Source organism: Leptinotarsa decemlineata, unplaced genomic scaffold (assembly GCF_025532065.1).
Source record: "Leptinotarsa decemlineata unplaced genomic scaffold, Ldec_3_MD MMD2_tig00001393_RagTag_RagTag, whole genome shotgun sequence".
Taxonomy (NCBI): domain Eukaryota; kingdom Metazoa; phylum Arthropoda; class Insecta; order Coleoptera; family Chrysomelidae; genus Leptinotarsa; species Leptinotarsa decemlineata.
In genome coordinates, this window is record NW_027412562.1 from 4,448,634 (window position 1) to 4,468,376 (window position 19,743).

General features: G+C 36.6%; 2 protein-coding genes across 3 annotated transcripts in view; one reads left to right on the forward strand and one right to left on the reverse strand.

The window, feature by feature from the left end:
* LOC111515532 (uncharacterized) overlaps positions 1-19,743 on the forward strand; it is a 177,677-nt gene that overhangs the window by 22,895 nt on the left and 135,039 nt on the right. The window lies entirely within an intron of this gene.
* Positions 6,280-17,300, reverse strand: LOC111511505 (malate dehydrogenase, mitochondrial). Its single transcript, XM_023167520.2, has 6 exons — positions 17,188-17,300; positions 16,872-17,134; positions 14,004-14,252; positions 12,718-12,854; positions 12,233-12,442; positions 6,280-6,562 (listed from the first exon to the last, which is right to left on the reverse strand). Exons 1-6 carry the CDS (start codon positions 17,213-17,215, stop codon positions 6,325-6,327), a joined length of 1,125 nt encoding a protein of 374 aa, XP_023023288.1. The 5' UTR covers positions 17,216-17,300; the 3' UTR covers positions 6,280-6,324.

Consider the following 19,743-nt stretch of genomic DNA (forward strand, 5'->3'; position numbering starts at 1 on the left):
CCTGAACTGAATTTACAGTGAGGTCCGTTGGAGTCGTTAACTCGACATCCATCTCCTCTGTAGACTCGCTCCTGAACTAAATTTACAGTGAGGTCCGTTGAAGTCGTAAACTCGACATCCATCTCCTCTGTAGACTCGCTCCTGAACTAAATTTACAGTGAGTTTCCTTGGAGTCGTAAACTTGACATCCATTTCCTCTGTAGACTCGCTCCTGAACTAAATTTACAGTGAGGTCCATTGGAGTCGTAAACTCGACATCCATTTCCTCTGTAGACTCGCTCCCGAACTAAATTCACAGTGAGGTCCGTTGGAGTCGTAAACTCGACATCCATCTCCTCTGTAGACTCGCTCCTGAACTAAATGTATAGTGAGGTCCATTGGAGTCGTAAACTCGACATCCATTTCCTCTGTAGACTCGCTCCCGAACTAAATTTACAGTGAGGTCCGTTGGAGTCGTAAACTCCATGTCCCTCTCCTCTGTAGACTCGCTCCTGAACTGAATTTACAGTGAGGTCCATTGGAGTCGTAAACTTGACATCCATCTCCTCTGTAGACTCGCTCCTGAACTAAATTTACAGTGAGGACCGTTGGAGTCGTAAACTCGACATCCATCTCCTCTGTAGACTCGCTCCTGAACTAAATTTACAGTGAGGTCCATTGGAGTCGTAAACTCGACATCCATTTCCTCTGTAGACTCGCTCCCGAACTAAATTTACAGTGAAGTCCGTTGGAGTCGTAAACTCCACATCCCTCTCCTCTGTAGACTCGCTCCTGAACTAAATTTACAGTGAGGTCCATTGGAGTCGTAAACTTGACATCCATCTCCTCTGTAGACTCGCTCCTGAACTAAATTTATAGTGAGGTCCGTTGGAGTCGTAAACTCGACATCCATCTCCTCTGTAGACTCGCTCCTGAACTAAATTTACAGTGAGGTCCATTGGAGTCGTAAACTTGACATCCATCTCCTCTGTAGACTCGCTCCTGAACTAAATTTACAGTGAGGTCCGTTGGAGTCGTAAACTCGACATCCATCTCCTCTGTAGACTCGCTCCTGAACTAAATTTACAGTGAGGTCCGTTGGAGTCGTAAACTCGACATCCATCTCCTCTGTAGACTCGCTCCTGAACTAAATTTACAGTGAGGTCCATTGGAGTCGTAAACTCGACATCCATTTCTTCTGTAGACTCGCTCCCGAACTAAATTTACAGTGAGGTCCGTTGGAGTCGTAAACTCGACATCCATCTCTTCTGGAGACTCGCTCCTGAATTAAATTTACAGTGAGGTCCATTGGAGTCGTAAACTCGACATCCATCTCTTCTGGAGACTGGCTCCTGAATTAAATTTACACGGAGGTCAGTTGAAGTCGTAAACTCGATAATCCAATGTAGCGTCCATAAGAAAAAATGAAGTTGATGATGGTGGCCGGAAGACGAAACGTCGGATAGCAAATCTGAAAACACCATTATGTAGCAGGGAAAAAGTGGCAATGTTGAAGTGCAATTTATTACCGAATCCTTCGAAAAATAAAACCAAAATTTCTCTTTTTTCCGGATACCTCCGGATATACTCGGAATTTCAGAACTTTCTCAATGGCATTTTGTTAGTCAGGTAAGTGCGCAACTTTGCCCCAAATCAACCATCTTCGTATCTCTCATAGTTTCCGAGATCCCAATGGTGAGGATCGAATATTTAAATTCATCTATTGGTCATATTACTGTAAAACATACATTTAAATATTTTATCTATTATTCTGTCGTATAATTCAAAGGTACAAAGCCCATTGTTACAGAAACCGTTTTCCCAAAACGTCCACGCAGTAATCCTCTTCTCGTTGTTTGTATATCAGAAGCTACAATAATAACCATAATATTCTTTGGGAGACGTCGTATTTAATGACTCTACAGGCATCCGGGGATTTGCCAAGACCGTATATCTTTCCATTCTCGGTGGCGCGCGGAAAATATTTGACTCGGGGGACGGTGTTCTGTAGGGTGGAAATTTACAGTTACAAACTTCGCACGATAAAGTTTTCAAATAAACTTTATCTTTTCGGAAAAGCAAGATGCTGTGTTGGTAGATCTACGATTATTTTAGAAATTCGGGTCAAAGAATATTCAGTATGTATAGTCCTTGTGTCAAGAAACATAGGAAACTTAATCGATTTATTTTAAAATCAATGACTCGAGTAGTAAAGTTGTGAAAGAATGTTTTTAGCTTCGATAAGTTTGTCTGAAACAAATGTTTTTATTTGTAGCATCAAAAGTAACAAAAAATATTCATGTTTTCATATTCAACTTCCTTTTATACACGGAAGGAAAAATTCAAAACAAGCACTGTTACCAAACACCAGAACCGCTCGACGCTTATTTTACCAACCAAGTTGGCATCTCCAGAAGATGAAGTACACTTAGTATAACCTGAGAGTACACTGAGACTACACTTATTGTACACTGTGTGTAAACTCATTTCACACTAGGTGTACAATGAGTTTCCCTCATCCCCTAAATACGTCAATTTGATTGATGACATATTTGTTGAGGAAAAACGCAAAATATATCGATTTTGAATTCGAAGGGGACCTCTTTCTACCATAACATAAATTGTCATGTCTTTTCTTCTGCCTCTCCGTGACCATCACCCTTATAATTTGAATACGGAAAGTAACAGATCATTGGAAAAGTAATTTTGTAAAGATTTCATCCATCTAATTGTTCACTACGTAACTTTTCATTTTGGTGCCCTCTCGTGGGGTTCTGACGTCTTCAAAATATCAGATCCACTGTGAATTAAGGTAATTTCCAGTTATGCACAAACTCCATTTTTTGGGTATGTTTTTAAAACGTTTTTATGAGCTTTACTTGTATGTTTGTTTGTAACCAACTCCTTTGGCTTTGATTTTGACTAACTTTAAACAATAATTTCGTAAATTTTTCATATTATCTTGATCAGCATTACTAGGATTAAATAATTTCCTCACACAGTGAGGAAATTATTAAATACTTGTTTAGGAGCTGTTTGTCGGATTGGAGCCATAATGAAAATATAATTCAAAGCATTCCACGCTTTTTTACAACAGAATTGATTTTGGTGTGAAGAGATTTATTCAGATTTCAGACTTATTTAAAATCATTAGTTACAACAAGCCATAGGGCTTATTATCGATGTTAAACACAATGTTAAATTAGTTTCGAATTATTTTACATTTTTTAGTTTGTGTTGCCATTAAATAGTTTTTTTTTTTAGTTTTTCAAACCACTATTTTATGGTACAGGACTATTGAAGTCTGACAGGCAGAGACAAAATATTTTGAAATAGTATGAGTTAGCTGTTGCTGGTTAGATGGAAGAGCAATTTCTGCCTTGATTCATCATGTGCAGGTGTTGAATTCTGCCATTTGTTAGGTTAGGTTAGCATCTCTTGTACTGACTAACCTTTCAATGGAAGCTATTATTATTATCATTATTGAATAGGGAACAGTTGTTTTTCCTGCATGAAGGCGTCATAAAGAAAATCTACGTAGTGAACAGTCATATTGATGAATTTTCTCAGAAATTTTCTTTTCAATGATCCGTCACATCTAGTAGAAGTTATGATGGAAAGATGTCCCCCCCGTTTCTTTTTGATGCCGCACACTGTATATTCTGGTACTAATTAGGAAAATTGCTTTGATTTCATCGTTTTTTGTTTTCGTTCTCTTCTGTTTATTTTTGTTTTACTTTGTTACATTCAACGTGAACAATTATTTTTTGTTTATTGAGACCTAATGGAAATATTCAGTAAAAAAATTATTGGATATCGTTATTTGGACAATTGTATTCCAAAAAATGTGTTTTTCAAGTATATTCGTGTCCAGGAAATTTCGTTTTTAAGTAATCACAAAAAGGTGTTTTGCATTCTCATCAACGATATTTTTTGAATGTAATGTTTTCAAAAACAGCCTGCACTTTGACCAGATCAATCCTCTCTAGAAATTTTTGTGTAGACAGTTAAAGTTATATATTCATTCGTGCAGAAATATTTGGCTTATTCGAATTTAAAAATAAAAATAAAATTGAAGAATGGGACTTCACGAATTTTTTCCATGATATAACGAATTTCAATAAATCATTTGTGAATAATTTTATTTAATTCAAATATTGTTATTAAGCACATATTTTAAATCTATACAGTACGATGCAAATGTATGGAATAAATTCGATATTCACAAAAGGAGCGTCTTTCGGAAGAAATCCAAAAACAGGTCAACTTTAATTTTTGACGGCCCATCTCATGATATTCATATGAAAGACGTTTCGTCACCAGTGTTGGCGTGATGACGTAATCGACAATTTTTTTAAATGCAAACAGGGGTCATGTGGCACCCCATTCAAAAGGTCTACTAGTCGTCTATTTAACGGTATAATGGTTTCAATATGTATTAATACAGGGTCAACCGAAAATGTATTCAGAAAACTGGAATTACAAATAATAGTAATTCGTTGAACCAAATAATGCTATGAACCGCCACTGAGAATAAAGTATCGTACTGTCTTCTATTGTTTTTGTTGATTAGAAAAAAGAAATGGTGATAAAAGTCCTACACTCTACTTGAGATTAGTCAATGTCATTGAAGTGAAGTATCATTGAAGCGGTTGACATTATTTCTAGAAAAAATATTTAAATCACTTATAATCTGGCAATGAAAGTAACAGAAACCCAAAGAATCGAAATTTTAATTATGATTGGCTGTGGAGATAAAGTAAGGACTCAGGCAGAAGTTCGTGATTTATTCAATGCGAAATACCCCAACCGAGAACCCGTTTCTCAATCAACAATAAGTAAAATTGAGAAAAAGTTTCGAGAAACGGGCCATGTTAAAGATCTCCCTAAAAGTGGTAGAAAATCAATTTCAGAAGTCCAAAAACTTGATGTGGTACTTGCGTTCCAAAAAAACCCCCATACCAGCACGAGGCAAGTCGCACTGGATAATAATTTACACCAATCGACTGTTGTTAGAGTGTTGAAAAAAGAAAAGTGGCATCCATATAAAGTTCAGCTGGTCCAAGAACTGTTAGAAGATGACTTTGACAGAAGAGTCGAATTTTGCGAAATCATGATGGAGCGCTCGCACAGAGATCGGAGTTTCATACAAAATATAATATTTTCAGATGAAGCTACTTTTATGCTCAACGGTCACGTAAACCGTCAGACTTATCGATACTGGGCAAGAGAAAATCCACATTGGATGGAGGAGCATAGCACACGATATCCACAAAAAGTGAATGTTTGGGCCGGAATTTTGAACAACCAGATAATAGGACCATACTTTTTTGAGGAAAGCGTAACTGGTGCTCGGTATCTACACTTTCTTCAATATTATCTGATGCCACAACTGAATCAGCTATTTCCAAATAGAAATGATTTGTGGTTCCAGCAGGATGGGGCGCCCCCACACTACGCCGTTGATGTACGAACCTACCTGGATACTGTTTTCCGAGGAAAGTGGATAGGAAGAAGAGGGCCGATCGAATGGCCACCAAGGTCTCCGGATTTGACCCCGTTAGACTTTTTTATGGGGATACTTGAAGAGTAAAGTTTACCAAAATCGACCAAATGATTTAGAAGAGTTGAAGGAACGCATCAGAGCGGAGATTGCACAAATAACCCCCGAAGTTATCGGAAACGTTAGAAATGAATTCAGTGCCCGGCTTTCACATTGCATCATAGCTGAAGGTCATCAATTTGAACATTTATTATAATTTTATTGTACTTCAATAAATAACATGTTTTGGTTCATCTTGTATAAATGAATATTGGCATGGTTATACCGTTGAATAGATGATTAGTAGACCTTTTGAATGAGGTACCACATGACCCCTCTTTGCATTTAAAAAAATTGTCGATTACGTCATCACGCCAACACCGGTGACGAAACGTCTTTCATATGAATATCATGAGATGGGCCGTCAAAAATTAAAGTTGACCTGTTTTTGGATTTCTTCCGAAAGACGCTCATTTTGTAAATATCGAATTTATTCCATACATTTGCATCGTACTGTATATTCATAATGTTATTTTCTTTTTTTCACATATGTTCATACACTTTGTATGTGAATGACTTACCTTGACATAAGTTTCACTTCTCAAGGTTAGTATTAATTTATTTATTATTTTCAATGTATATATCATAAAATGTCATCAATAAACTTATATTATTATTATTAATATCTATTGGTGAAATAATTGTTCTGTTGCAGTGTTTCGAAGTACAAAACCCATTGTTACAAAAACATGCACTAATAAAAGACGAACGCCCTTTTATTATTTCAATCAACACTTTTCTCATCAACAACGAATGACAGTTTGCTGCAAGGTTTTCTTTATGTTCAAGTCCTTTATTTTGAAAGGAGGCACGTCACATTTCCCTTCGATGTAGTCTAGCATTTCAGCAGCTATTTGTTCCCGCTCTTTCATCTCCAACAAAGCTTTCTCGAACACTCTCAATTCGAGTTTTGTCAGTTGCGGGACGCCATGATTATGAACAACTCCTCCTCGAGAAAATTGGAGCGTCGTCACTAGGTGTCTGGAAAAAGAATGAAGACAATATAATTATGTTCTACAATGAAGTGCTGTGCTTTGATGAACAAGAGCTTAAGGCGGATTTCTACCAAACCGATTCGCTTGCGACTAGTATCGTTTTCAAAAACACAAACAGAAAAAGTGTTTTAGTTTCGAAAACAAACTAGCCTGAGGCGCGTGTTTTGTTCTGAAATATTTTCTATCATTTCACTATTTTTTGTAACGGGCTCCAAATTTTTTGAGCAAACCGAGCGAAAGAGATAAAAACCAAGATACTAGATGAAATTATTGTTTAGTAGACGGCACGATTATGTAACGGATAAAATTATGGTAGATTTGATAAATGATAACATAGTGTCAAATATGGAAAACAATCATGAAATAATTCAAATTCATTTAAGCGAATAGAAGAATTGAAAGATGTTCCAACCTCAGCTTCAGTATTTCCTCAGTATTCAGAATTCCATCTTTTAATATTCCGAGTTCATAGACATCGAAATCGATACGATCACAGGATATAGAAATATAAAACAATCTCCAAATACGAAAACCTTGCACAAATTGCATACTGAGCTTTTTACCTTAGTACAGTGACCGGATCAAAGTTGCAATATCAGCGTATACATCTTCATAAATATTGAGGGAGGTCAATATCAAACAGAGACAGCATTCAGAATCTCCTTTTTTTCGATCCTGCTGGGTGGCAGTGTAATGTAAGTTTTTGCCGTGTTAGGAATCATACATTTAAAGGTAAGACCTCGTTAATCCTTAGCTCGCACAAGTTTCGACTTCTGAGGGTCGTCGTTTGTAGGGGTGCGACAGCTAGTTAACGGAAAAACATACTTTGAACAGAACAGATTTATTGTATTCTTTATTAACATTTTAGTGTAAGTTTATTCCTGAAGTATTTTTCCCATTTCGTTACAATAAATATTTAATTAAGTTTTGAAAGGAGTTATTTCATTATTTTGGATGAATGATGAATGGGTGAAACAGCGAATGAAATCCTCTTGTTGATTAGCCAAGCGAGTACGGAGTTGCGAATGAATGGAACTGAGATCATCGTTTCGAAATTTTCTAAGAATCAGGAATCAAATCACGAATTTGAGAACTTGTGGAATGTACTGAGACGAAAAATTTTCAAACAGAATAAAAATTATATGAAGTCACACACCAAAACAAAATAGTGAACTGAATTTGTTGCTTGTCGCCGACGGTTTTCACATGGCGAACTCTGTTTACCAAAACTGACAAAACACCTGAACATTTTGATTTTTCTGTCTGCCGACGGGTCATTTCGTTGTTGACGAAAACAGTTGCTCGCGACACAAAATTTTCAAAATGTTTCTTATTTTGACTACTCAAGTTTTTGTTTTGCTGTGGTTTTGTCAGTTTGGTGGAAAACCGCCTTTAGCTCAGTCTCAGTGGAACCAAGGAGATGTTGAATTTTCGAGACGCATTCGCTATTCCATTGTTTTTTTCGAATACGATGGAAATACTACATAGAAGAATCACTTGTCGTTCTTCATTCCGAGATGAAGAAAGATATATCAATAATTAAAAATATTGTCACAGTAACGATTGCCTGCAACTTCATTTGTGGGTTTATCAGTATTTTTATAGTATTTTTTCCAACTTGGCGTGACTCATTAAATTAATTTAACTTTTCTATTTATGAACCGATTGAAGTGAGTCAAAATCCAAATGTTGAGTAGAACTTACCACAATACATAAATGAAAACTGCTTCCCAATCGTTTTTGAGATTACCGCGCACAAACGTACAGACAAACACACAACAAAAGATCTAATAATACTTTTTCCCAAATATGTTTCATGTACAGACATATATTGGCCAAACTTCTATTGAATGATGTTCAAAATAGTTTCTGTTTTTCATGAATACGATCCAGAAATATGAACTGTTTGATCCAGAAATCATTTATAACCTATAACTTGAAAATGATTCAATTGAAAAATTTTAAAATTAATTAAAAATAAATGCGACACTGAAGAACAATATTTTATGACACTAAGGAATCTTGTGAAGAAAGCAGTTCGGCCAGAAAAAAAGTCTGAGTATAATTCACATCAGAAATTAATAGAACCAACTCCAGAAGGCATTGGAATAGCTTGAAAGATTGAAGCGATTGTACAAAAACCAAAAACATCCAAGCTGTTCCTGAAGAACCTCATAAAATCAATGAGTAATCTCTTGATGTGGCAGGTAACTCCAGTGTAGATACAGAATTGATTGGCTTCTTCAGAAATTTATTAATAACGTTAAATCAGATGTCCAGTGTTGATGAAATCAACTAAAAATGATTACATTAGTTTTTCCACTTTCTATTGAGGTAGCGAGGAATATTTTCAATAGTTCCTTGGGACCAATAGTGTTTCCAGGTTTCTGGAAATCAGTAGATGTATTACCATCACTTGAAATATCTAATCCATCTACTTTTAACGATTTGAGGCCCATTTTGGATAAAACAGATTTTGACATAGATATAGTCACGACCCGGAATGAATCATACCACACATTTCTAGTTCTTCTGGATCAGGATAAGGTAACAGCTGATTGCAAAGCTACATTATCTTGGTTTGCAGACTTTTTATACGAAAGATTACGAACAGTTAGGATCGATAATGATTTCAACGTCGGGCTTTGGAATAGCATCCTTCAGAGTTCCTCAAGGTAGTGACCTTGGCCCACTTCGGTTTGATTTATTTACTTTTGACCTTACTAAAGTAATGAAAACATGGAAATCCACTAGTATGCAGAGGATCTCAACCATCACTTCCATTTACATTTTGAAATGTGAAAAAATCATTCCTTCATAATAATGATAATATGACATTGTTATACTACAAGTATTATACTTTGTAAGAATCTTCTGGGTTTAGTGATGTCCAGTGGGGCTCAGGGGTGAAACCCTAAGAAGGCCTGAGCGGTGAGGCGAAGTCCCAAGGTGGCCCAAGTCTACGCTCTTATCTTTTAATCTCTCCGATACTCATTCCATCTTTCTCTACATCGATTACGTTAGACGTGTCTCTCTTCCACTCACTAAAGTATCTCTTTCAAACATTTACCAACGACGCGCGACCTTGAAATGCGCACGTACCAGCCTTCTTCATCTACTGATTTGAATTTGAAGTGGCAGAACAGTTTATAAGCTGAATTTTCATCATCATATGAGCTGAACTTCGCCTTTTGCTTTAGGACAAATTCACAGTATATATGTAGTCGTCTATTTTTTTAAAACTTAGTTTGCTATCCCCGGAAGCCCCGATACATTCGGGAGGGCGCGTCAGCATTAGCAACCAACGAGCGCAATGAGCCAAGAAGGACAGCCTTCTGCATCTGTCCGGCTAAGATTTCTGCCTTAGCGCGGCAAGCCGGTATAATTTTAAGATTCGAGAGTAAAGAGGGCATAATTCCACCAAGGACTCCAATAATCAGAACAACCATCTTGACACAGTGGTCTAGATAGAATCTACGGAGTTTGAAGAGAAAATCTTGATATTTTATCCGATTTTCCTTCTCTTTTCGGACGATATTTGTCTCGCCAGGAGCTTGTATGAGCCTGAGGGTGGGAAACGAATAGTCTCAATAGATTCGTCACTTCTCGTTCTCCACAACGGATTCATTTTTTCCCGAAGCGTGATTGATTGTAATATAGCACTCTCAGGGTGGCTTTATATCGATGGATATAGGTCGAGACCGCATATGCTGGACATGCTGGTAGCAAGTGCATTAGGGTCTCGGGCGCCTCACGGCAGGCCCTGTAGGAACCTCTGTACCTATCACGCGACTGCAGTAGACTAAGGTGTTGAAGACACCATCCTGGTAAGCTATGATAAACCACTCTGTTTTGGACTTCAGCCCACTCGACCTGAGGAAAGCGGAAGTCAGGCGCTTTTATAAGCCAAGGTCTCCAATGTTATTCAAGAAGACCCCATATATTGGCTTATCCTTGTGTTTCCGCAAAAGTGAGGTGATTCCTGCGGCTCTTATCTGAGCTTTTTGCTGAACGGGTTCCAACTCGGTGACAGAGTTGTGATCACCTCGTTGAGTGTCAAAAACTAAACCGATCAGCTACCCGAGCAGCTGATAAACTCTGCAGGGCAGATATTATTATTATTATTATCGATCGAATTTAGCGTGATTTATTCGCCAGCTTCATGGAAAATTGGACGTTCCGGATACGCTCCTCTACCCAGATAAGCCATGGCGGACATTAGTTGTTATATTCCACACATAATGACATAAATGGAAGTATTTTTTACTCTAAAATGCATGAATCGTATGTACTTATTTCGGGTGATTTTCAGACGTATTTTATGAACTCATGCAGGGGGTTTCAGATCATGCTTGCAAAATTCAGCTTACTATAAATAGATGCAATTTAAACCGTTTCGATTGCTTGTTAGCTTGTGAAATTTCTGCACATGTTTTTGTTATAGCCCATAATTCTGTTACATTTATTAATTGTGTGGCCTGTGTTACTCATACAGCTTATTTTACTGTTGAAAATGACGCCCAAGTTTTTTTATGTGATCCGTCTTAATAGATTATATTAGATTGTCGGAAAGATGGCTCATGGCCTGATTCACTGCAACATTTTTATGATGCTCTTTGGTTGTTAGAGCTTATTGTCTAGCTTCATCTCTTCGATGAGACTCCATAGCCTTGACACCGACCCCTTCATATAGCTGGCAGCCTCTGATTTTTCTTCCCCGCATCTTGCTTGTCTCAGCCTTGCTATCGCTTTGCATTCACAGAGTACATGCAGTGCGGTTTCTTCCTCTTCTTGACAGAACCTGCATTGGGTTTCTTCTGTCAGACCCGTGTTGCTCATATGTTTCCTGAGTCGGCTATGCCCCGTTACCACCCTTACAACTTCACGGTTGTGGTTTAGCAGGTCTTCCGTGAATCTGGGCGATGGTCGAAGGTCGAAGGTCGTAAAATCGACAAAATGGACCAGCTCAAATTTGCACGCGTTTTTTCATAAGGAATGGCGTCGTACTTCCCTAGCTCTATTACTCAAATGGTAACAAAAATGATATATTTTTGAATGAATTCATATTATGATTGCTATTTTTTCCAAAAAGTGGGTGGTGCCAGAAAATTGTCTGTGGAGTGAGACGCAAATTGTTCAGCTAGTAGATTCGCTTTTTCTATGGCTGTTGTTCCAATTGAGCTATCCGCTTGTGTTAGTGGTGGAATAGTGGATTTTGTAAAGTTCTGATCAACAGGTTCAGCTACCGACCAGAAGGATCAAGTCCCGTTGGGATTGGCAGGCAGTTTATCCCTAATTTTTTGATTTTGAAGTTCTTAGCTTTCATTTATCCTAAATTTGTAGCTGTTGCGAGCATTAGCAAACCTAGTTCACCCTGCCGGTAGGTAGGCCACAGTTTGCTCGCAATTTTTGTTGAACCAAGGTTTGCCATTTTTATTTATTGTGTTAGTCTCAGTATGTTCTTTTTTGTCAATATGCATGTTATTTTGTCCCCACCTAATGATTTTTGGTATTAAAATATTTATTACTATTATTATTATTATAAGTCTGGTTTCAAATATTCAAACTGTACGGAATAACGTGCAACATAGCCTGTGTTGGTTTTTTCTGCGAAGTTCAGCCTACTCTGAACATTTATCTAATCACTGATACTTACTGGCAAGTTTCTACAGAGTTCGTTCTTATGAGTGCATTATAAAAGGCTTCTTTATCTCCACAAATACCTAAGGCTATGGCTGTTATCATATTATTCAACGCATAGGCCTCGACATGTGGACAGTTCTCTACGAAATTGTGTCTGCCCGTCTTTTTGGGGAATTCGTCAATTTCAACCCCTCTGAATTTGGCCATCAGAATATGGGCTGCTCTGAAAAAAAGTACATATATTTATTATTACAATGAATACAGAATGGGGTAATGAAGAAATCAAATGTTATTTCATACAAATGAACTGACTCATAAAAAAACTAGTTCATAACTTATTCCACCATAACTTCCAGTATTACCTTAATGGCTCCATAACAAAAAGTTGATTGCTCCAAAAATATATCATCTCAAATAGGGTGCAAAACGTTGCTAAACACTGAACTTATCCCATTATAATTGCTTATACTAAAAAACGACTACGACTTCAGAACTTACTTGTCAGTCAATTCTACCGGTTTAGCTCTGCTGAACAGGGGTACCGCAAGGTCAATATCTGGTCCTCCAATGATTGGCACTTTACAAATGAAAGGATTCAAGTCTTGATAGCGACCCACTAACGTATTGGCTTTGATCTGAGGATGAACAAGTTGTTAAAACAAAAATGTTTATATAAATCCACTCATTTTTTCTCCAGAGCGTATTTAGACACTCCGTGAACAGATTGATACCAGGCTGGATGAGTTTTTTATGATGAAAATTTCATATTGCTTTTTAATCATTGTTTGTTGAGGAAAATTGTTATAGTTATGATTGTTTCAAAAGGTTTGTCTCTTTGAATGTGAGGTGAGGGTTGGTATCACTCCAATAACGGCATTTTTGTCTGTGAACATTGCTGTTTAAAAAAATATACATCCGTCACTAAAACAAATATTGTGGATATAGGTAGGATGCCTTACAATGGTTTCCGTCATGATTTCGCAGAATTCTGTTTTTCGATCAGGGTCATCTTCAGTTAATTGCTGTTTTTCCGGAATGGACGGATGACCTGGGGGCTTTTTGTTATGTACACTCTCGTGAAAGGTACGTAAAAAAAATCTCTTCAAGTTTTTCTTTCAATGGACGAGAATTGACCATTTTAGAGATTGTTGAAGTGGTACCTTTCTACTGGTAAAACCGAAAACTAAATGAGAATATTCTAATTGAACAATGATGTTCATTGTCGTACTGACATTTTTGACGTTTTTATAAACAAAAAATAACTTAACAAACCTTATCGGTTTGTTGGGATTGCCATATGGCAAATGAAAAGGAATATTTCTAGAAATATCGATATTAATGTGTTTATCTTCAGGAAATTATTAAATGTTCCGCCATTTTGTAGTAGGTGTGGATATCGACTTCATATTCTATGGTTGTGAAGTATTCGTCAGGAGCTTCAAAATGATGTATCACAAGATTTCCCTCTCCATTAAGTTTTTTTCCCAGATGGCGCCCAGTCGTCATCTTGAAAGTTTCATCTGTCAATTTCACTTCAAAATAAAGTATTCACGCATTAATTTCATTATCCCAAATTTCAATTTTTCGAGTTGACCAGTTCAAAAATGAAAGGAGGAAGAGGACATAAAAGAAATGCACAAACAAAACTTTTGATACAACCTAATATTAAGATATTAATGTACTTTTATAGATTAACACACTTATATACAATAAAATAAATAATTCAAACTAGCAATATCTATGAATTGATCAGTAGAAATTTTGTAGATGATTTCATTTAATACCTGTGCTATTGCTGCCGAACCGAGAATTCTACCGGGGTGATACCAATGGGTTTTTTTGAAAACACTCGCCACCAAAGGGGTTGTAACGGAAACTGGTGGTACGGCCACAACAATGATCGACCTCGGAGCAGTTATAGAACATTCTTTGGCTAAATCGTAGACTCTTCTTCCTTCTGCCATTACTCTGTCTGGCAAACACGTATCTTCTTTCACATTTCCAACCCCTAGCAACAGTACTATGTCTGCAGACTAAGAGATAATACATTATATTGAATTTATGTGATGGAGTTTATAGTCGTATATATATAGAACGGCTGAAGAATTTATTGTATAGTGAAACACGTTTTGCGTTTTTGTGAAACTATTTAGTGAAAATCTCACAATGAAGGTTTCTTGAATATTAATATTCATTCTTGGCTCACTGCGCTTACTAAAGGCACTTAATTCTCGGACCCAATGATCACTTACTCCTCCGGCGTAGGGAGTGGTCGTTGGTTGACAATTCTGGCGCGCCTTCTCGAATGTATTGGAACTTCGGGGGATAGGGCCTGACCAGCGCAAACTTCGGTGAAAAAAAAAACGTTTATTGAAAGGCTCATAGATTAATAAATACATTTCCTTAGATTAATAAAGTACTTCTGAATAAACAGAGATATTCGCAAAGTCGTACCTGCGCGGTTATTCCAAATGTATAACGGTATTCGAGCAAAAAAAAAGAAAAGAGAAAAAGAAACATTGAGTTGTTACATTTTCGAAAAAATGAATCTGATGTATGTTAAGATGGAGTGGTGATAAACAATAATATGAATGACTAGTTGTTACCTGCGGCTTCGCCCGCGTAGAATTTGGTTTGTCACGATATACAAAGAACCTACCTGCAAATTTCAAGATTCTAGGTTCAGTAGCTGCGGCTGTACGTAAATATAAGAGCGGGCAACCGCTAGTAATTTATATTTTTACTTTGAAAATGCAGTAACTGGAAAAATATGCGAACTGTACTAAGTAATGAATAGATTCGAGAATCGAATTATGTTACCTATGAAGAAATTCGCAAAAGTAACACAACTGTCAACGACGTCTGCCCTCACGCGTCTGCTAGCGTTCGGCGATTGCGCTTCATTGCTTAAGTCGCTCCTCTACCCCCGCGCATCGTCCTTCATCTTCTTACAGTAGATGCAACGCGTAATGGCTTACTGCGTTAATCTTATAGTGATAACTTTCAAATAGCTGTATAGCTCTTAAGGTGCAAGAATTTTATTCTGATGTACAAGTTGTATTTATAGAGAGGTAGAGTTTCATATAAATCCGTTCAGTCGTTTAGGCGTGAAAGAGCCATATTAGTATAGATAGTTGATCAGACTATTCTAAACCTGGTTCTGCAATAGGCAAGAAATTTTCCCGGTATGTGGATTTTAGGGAAGCAATATAGTTTTGACACCGCTGGGTTGTTTCATAAACTACCCCTTACTACCATGTTAGTGAAACATGTCTTGATATATTTCTTTAAATAGAGTTTGTGGAGAGCAAATGGTAAGGTGCGTAGTTTATGAAATTACTATGGTTCTTCATCAAGTAACGGCCGTTGTGTTGGAAATTTGTAAGTTCCGTTTCAGTTGAGGGGTAAGTATTTTGTTCCATTTCTTTATGACGTTTTTTACCTCGGCAATCATCTTTGGTAATGAATTCCTGGATAATTTTGCATAATAATATTTATTCACCATTTTTGATACACTTGGGTATATATGGTAAGTCAGTTGTACAACAGGCTAGTAAAGATAAAAAGAGGAGATTGAACACAGATTTAACTCTATATATATACACATATACACATATATACCCATACATATATACATACATATACAAGTAAGCATAGATGCCCACAAATTAACTGAACATTTTACATCATTCACATAATTCAATCTAAATAAAATTACGTCCACTGTGAATTTGATTGTTTGTGAGATTGTCAATTAAAAAATCTTGGTAACTGTAATAGCATCTTTCTAAAAGCATAGTTTTAACATAATCATGGAATACTTTGTCACTTGTGATTTTTTAACTACATTTGGCAGCTTATTGAAGCACGTAATGGCATTATACTGAGGGGATTTTTTATAGCTTGTCATGAGATGCTGTGGGTTTTTTAGAAGATCACCATTTCTTGTATTATGACTGTGATCTGAAGCAGTCTTATCATATAATTTATTGTTTTGCTCAACAAATTAAATACATTTAACAATGAAGATGGATGGGGCTGTCAATATTTTTTTGTCTATAAAGACGGGCCGGCAGCTCTCCCAGAAATCCTTATTGAAGATTAGCCTTATGATGCGTTTCTGTGCTATGAAGACTCTGGAAAAATCCCTTGCTTTGCCCCAAGCCATAATATTCAGACTTATATGAGGTAGGCCATGGCATAATATATGCTGAGTAAGCCAGTTTCATCCAAACAGGATTTCAGCTGTTTTATGGCATAATATGCTCTATTTAACTTGGTATAAATATATATAGTCCAACCTGCCTTTCCCAATAATTATTTAACAAACCCTGGACATTTACATGACAAATTTTTGTGGAAATATTACAGTTTAACCTATTGTACATCTGGAAGGATTTAGGGTTGAAATTCTCCTTTATAGATTTTACGGATTGTTGCAGAAGTGCCCGTGGAATAAAAAGTCACTTGCCAAATTTACGTTGACTGCATCAGTTTTTCGATATGGTCCGTCAGTGATGAGAGTATTGACCCTTTGGAAAAATGGCAACTCACCTTATTTTTTTTAACAGACCTCAATTTCATACTTCAAAACTAGATAATACAAAACTAGAGTATCAATAACAGTTGATCCAGATATCTGATTGACTCACCCTAATTGCTTTGGGAAGTTCTGAAGTACCTTCAAACGATTGAACAGTGCACTTTGTATCAATATGATTCAAATCTGCAGCAATGTTGGAGACTATCCTGTCACCTTGTATTCGTAAACATGAAATAATGGGATTCTGCTTCATCACCAAGCTCGTCATCTTCCCAAGAAAGGTGTGACCTCCCAGGATGCATACTTGAACTGATTTTTGGAAGGACTCTTTGGAAGATGATAGATTTTTCTGTGTGTATTGTTTGAGTATATCTGCAATTTTCTATATTAATACTGATGACTTTCATCACGCTGAAGACTCTTACGATTTTTTATGAAGTTGTGAGTATTCATTTTTGGTTACTAGAATTTTTGAGTGATTGGTAATGACACATGTCACATTTGTATAGGTTAGAAACTTTTGAGGATTCCTAAAAATATACCGGGGTATGATCATCGATATTGAGAGATTTTATGAATCTGGATTTTTCTGTCTGAAACGTGAATATGAATGCATTATAATTATCATGATTTCTTGTGAAAAAAGTGAGAAATTATAACAGTAAGATTTAAAATTCTCATTAGGGACCACAGAAGGAAAATCTTGTTTCTAGTTCGAATTGTAATACGAAAATAATTGCACTAAACTTCAAATAATATACAGTGCTGTCGTAAATAGCCATTTCAAATTTTCAACCGGACAACACATCGTAGTCGAATAAAATTCAAGTAAAAAGGTAACACGTTCAATAATTTTTTGATAAGAGAGGCAGTACATAGTGTTGCTAGACTTGTCGCCAAGATGGGGCTACCGCACTTTTGTAGGTGGAAAGGAGGTCTTGTGACAACTCGTTTAATAGGCGTTTCGATTCTCTGTTCAATATTTTCTTATTTTTGGAAATGAAATCAGCCGTTCTTGAGTTTTATAAGTCTGTTTCAGAAGAGAAACCTTATGCAGACTACGAATTGGACACACACGCCTAACTCACATTAATCTCCTCAAGAGAGAAGAAGTCCCCACGTGCTACATCTGTGAAACAACATCAACTGTGAAACACTTTTTGGTGGAGTGCCCGCTATACACAGATAAGAGATTAGCAAATGGAATGACAAAAGATCTGAAAGTGTTACTGAACGGTCAGTCAAACAATAAACTATTCATATTTCTGGAAAACATCAATTTTTTACATAAAATATGAGTTACTAGTTACTTCTGATTCACTTATTGTAGTCAATGTAATAAAAAAAAGTATGTAAATTACTGTGAAGCCAATAACCCCTGGCGGTTGGGGCTCAAATAAAAAAAAAGTTTTGTTCGTTCTTATGACTCTATTTTAAACTGCGATATCTCAGTGAATAGGTACTTATTTAATTCGATAGGAATTTGAATCAGTGCACTTTTGCCAACGTAACATAAGTGGATAAATTCGTCAGCATATAAACAGGGTGCTTGGGATTCAATGAAGTTGATGAAGGCCGTTTTTGCATGGTCCTGATTAGCAAAAGTTCTACCGGTGAGAAAGTTATCGAAGTGCTTAGAAAGATGGCAGTCGATTGGCGAGAGATCTGGAAAGTATGGTGAGTGAGGCTCAGTTCGTGAAACTTGCGGATGAGCAGGATCGGACCTCTTTCGTTGACCAGTGCCGACTGCTGCTGACGCAATTTTCAGTACGTTTCGTCGATTTCCTCACAATAGGACTCCAACGGTGGCTCATCAGAGGAGACAAGGGAGGCTTAGCCTCCACACAAAACTTGAGGCTTTTCATCGCAATAAATTAAAAGATTTTGACAAATAATTATGATTATTTTTTTCTAAAAATGCTTGGGTGTTATTACTTCACCATTATATTTCAATATAAATACAGAATATGCCCGAAAAAACACTATCACTCACTACGTAGTACGTACCACACTGTATCCTGCATCAACAAACCTCAATCGCACCGCCCACAAACGAATAACGAAGAAACTATCAAACCGAAATAATAAATGCCATACGTTGATACGTTGCAAGGGAGCCAAGCCTCCGACCGCTTTAAAAAACACAAGCTACGCGAGACCGATCCAGCCAGCGACATACGTCCCGATTTGTAATTTTAGTTGCAGAAATTATAGCGTTAGAGAAGGCTAGCCTCCAGTTGGTCTTCGTTAGTGTACGATTGCGTTTGTTTTTGATTTAATTATTCGGACGGGATGCTGGACGGACCGGAACTGAAAAATATTTCGGTAAATAATTTTAGTGTTTCTTGACAATATTTATTATTAGTGTATAAAATAGGCAGTATTGTATTATAGCAGTGCTTTTTGTTAATGTTTTTACTGTGTTTTTGAAGTGTTTTCTTTCGAATTCAAGGTGTTTTCAGGTTTTCACTTTTCGGTAAGTTTTTTTTTCCATTTATTATGGATAAGTTGGACTAAATTAAAAAAATCTGACGATATAGTCTGTTGGTTGCTGAAAAATAATTTTAAGTCTTTTTCTTGTGATAATAAATTTTACATTATGGAAACTCTGGGAAGGCCTCAAATTTGATTTCAATTAAAGCGTCAGATAATCGAAAAAATCGAGGATTTAATAATAGTTGGTACGATAAATGCGATTGGTTAATGAGCTCCATTAAACGAAGAATCTTTTTTGTTGGCCCTGTGTTTTATTTTCTGTACAAACCGAATACCAAACGTGGTTTAACATAGGATACTCTGATTTCAATCTAAGGAGAGTATATTTTCGTCTTGTAAATTAAAATTGTTTAGCAAACAAAATATAGCAAAAGCTTTAGAAACAGCTCAAAAAGAGGCCATAATTTCTTTTAATAATCAGGTTAGGGAAACTCGGTCGAATTTAAAAAAGACCTATCGATATTACCATTTATTTGAGTTCCCAA

Bases quoted from the DNA above. Each gene is read 5' to 3' on its own strand.
- LOC111511505 (XM_023167520.2), bottom strand. From the start codon at position 17,215: ATGAATACTCACAACTTCATAAAAAATC. The intron at 12,443-12,717 runs GTAAGTTCTGAA...ACTTTTTTTCAG, and splicing joins CCGGTAGAATTGACTGACAA to AGCAGCCCATATTCTGATGG. The intron at 6,563-12,232 runs GTAAGTATCAGT...TTCTTTTTCCAG, and splicing joins AACTCTGTAGAAACTTGCCA to ACACCTAGTGACGACGCTCC.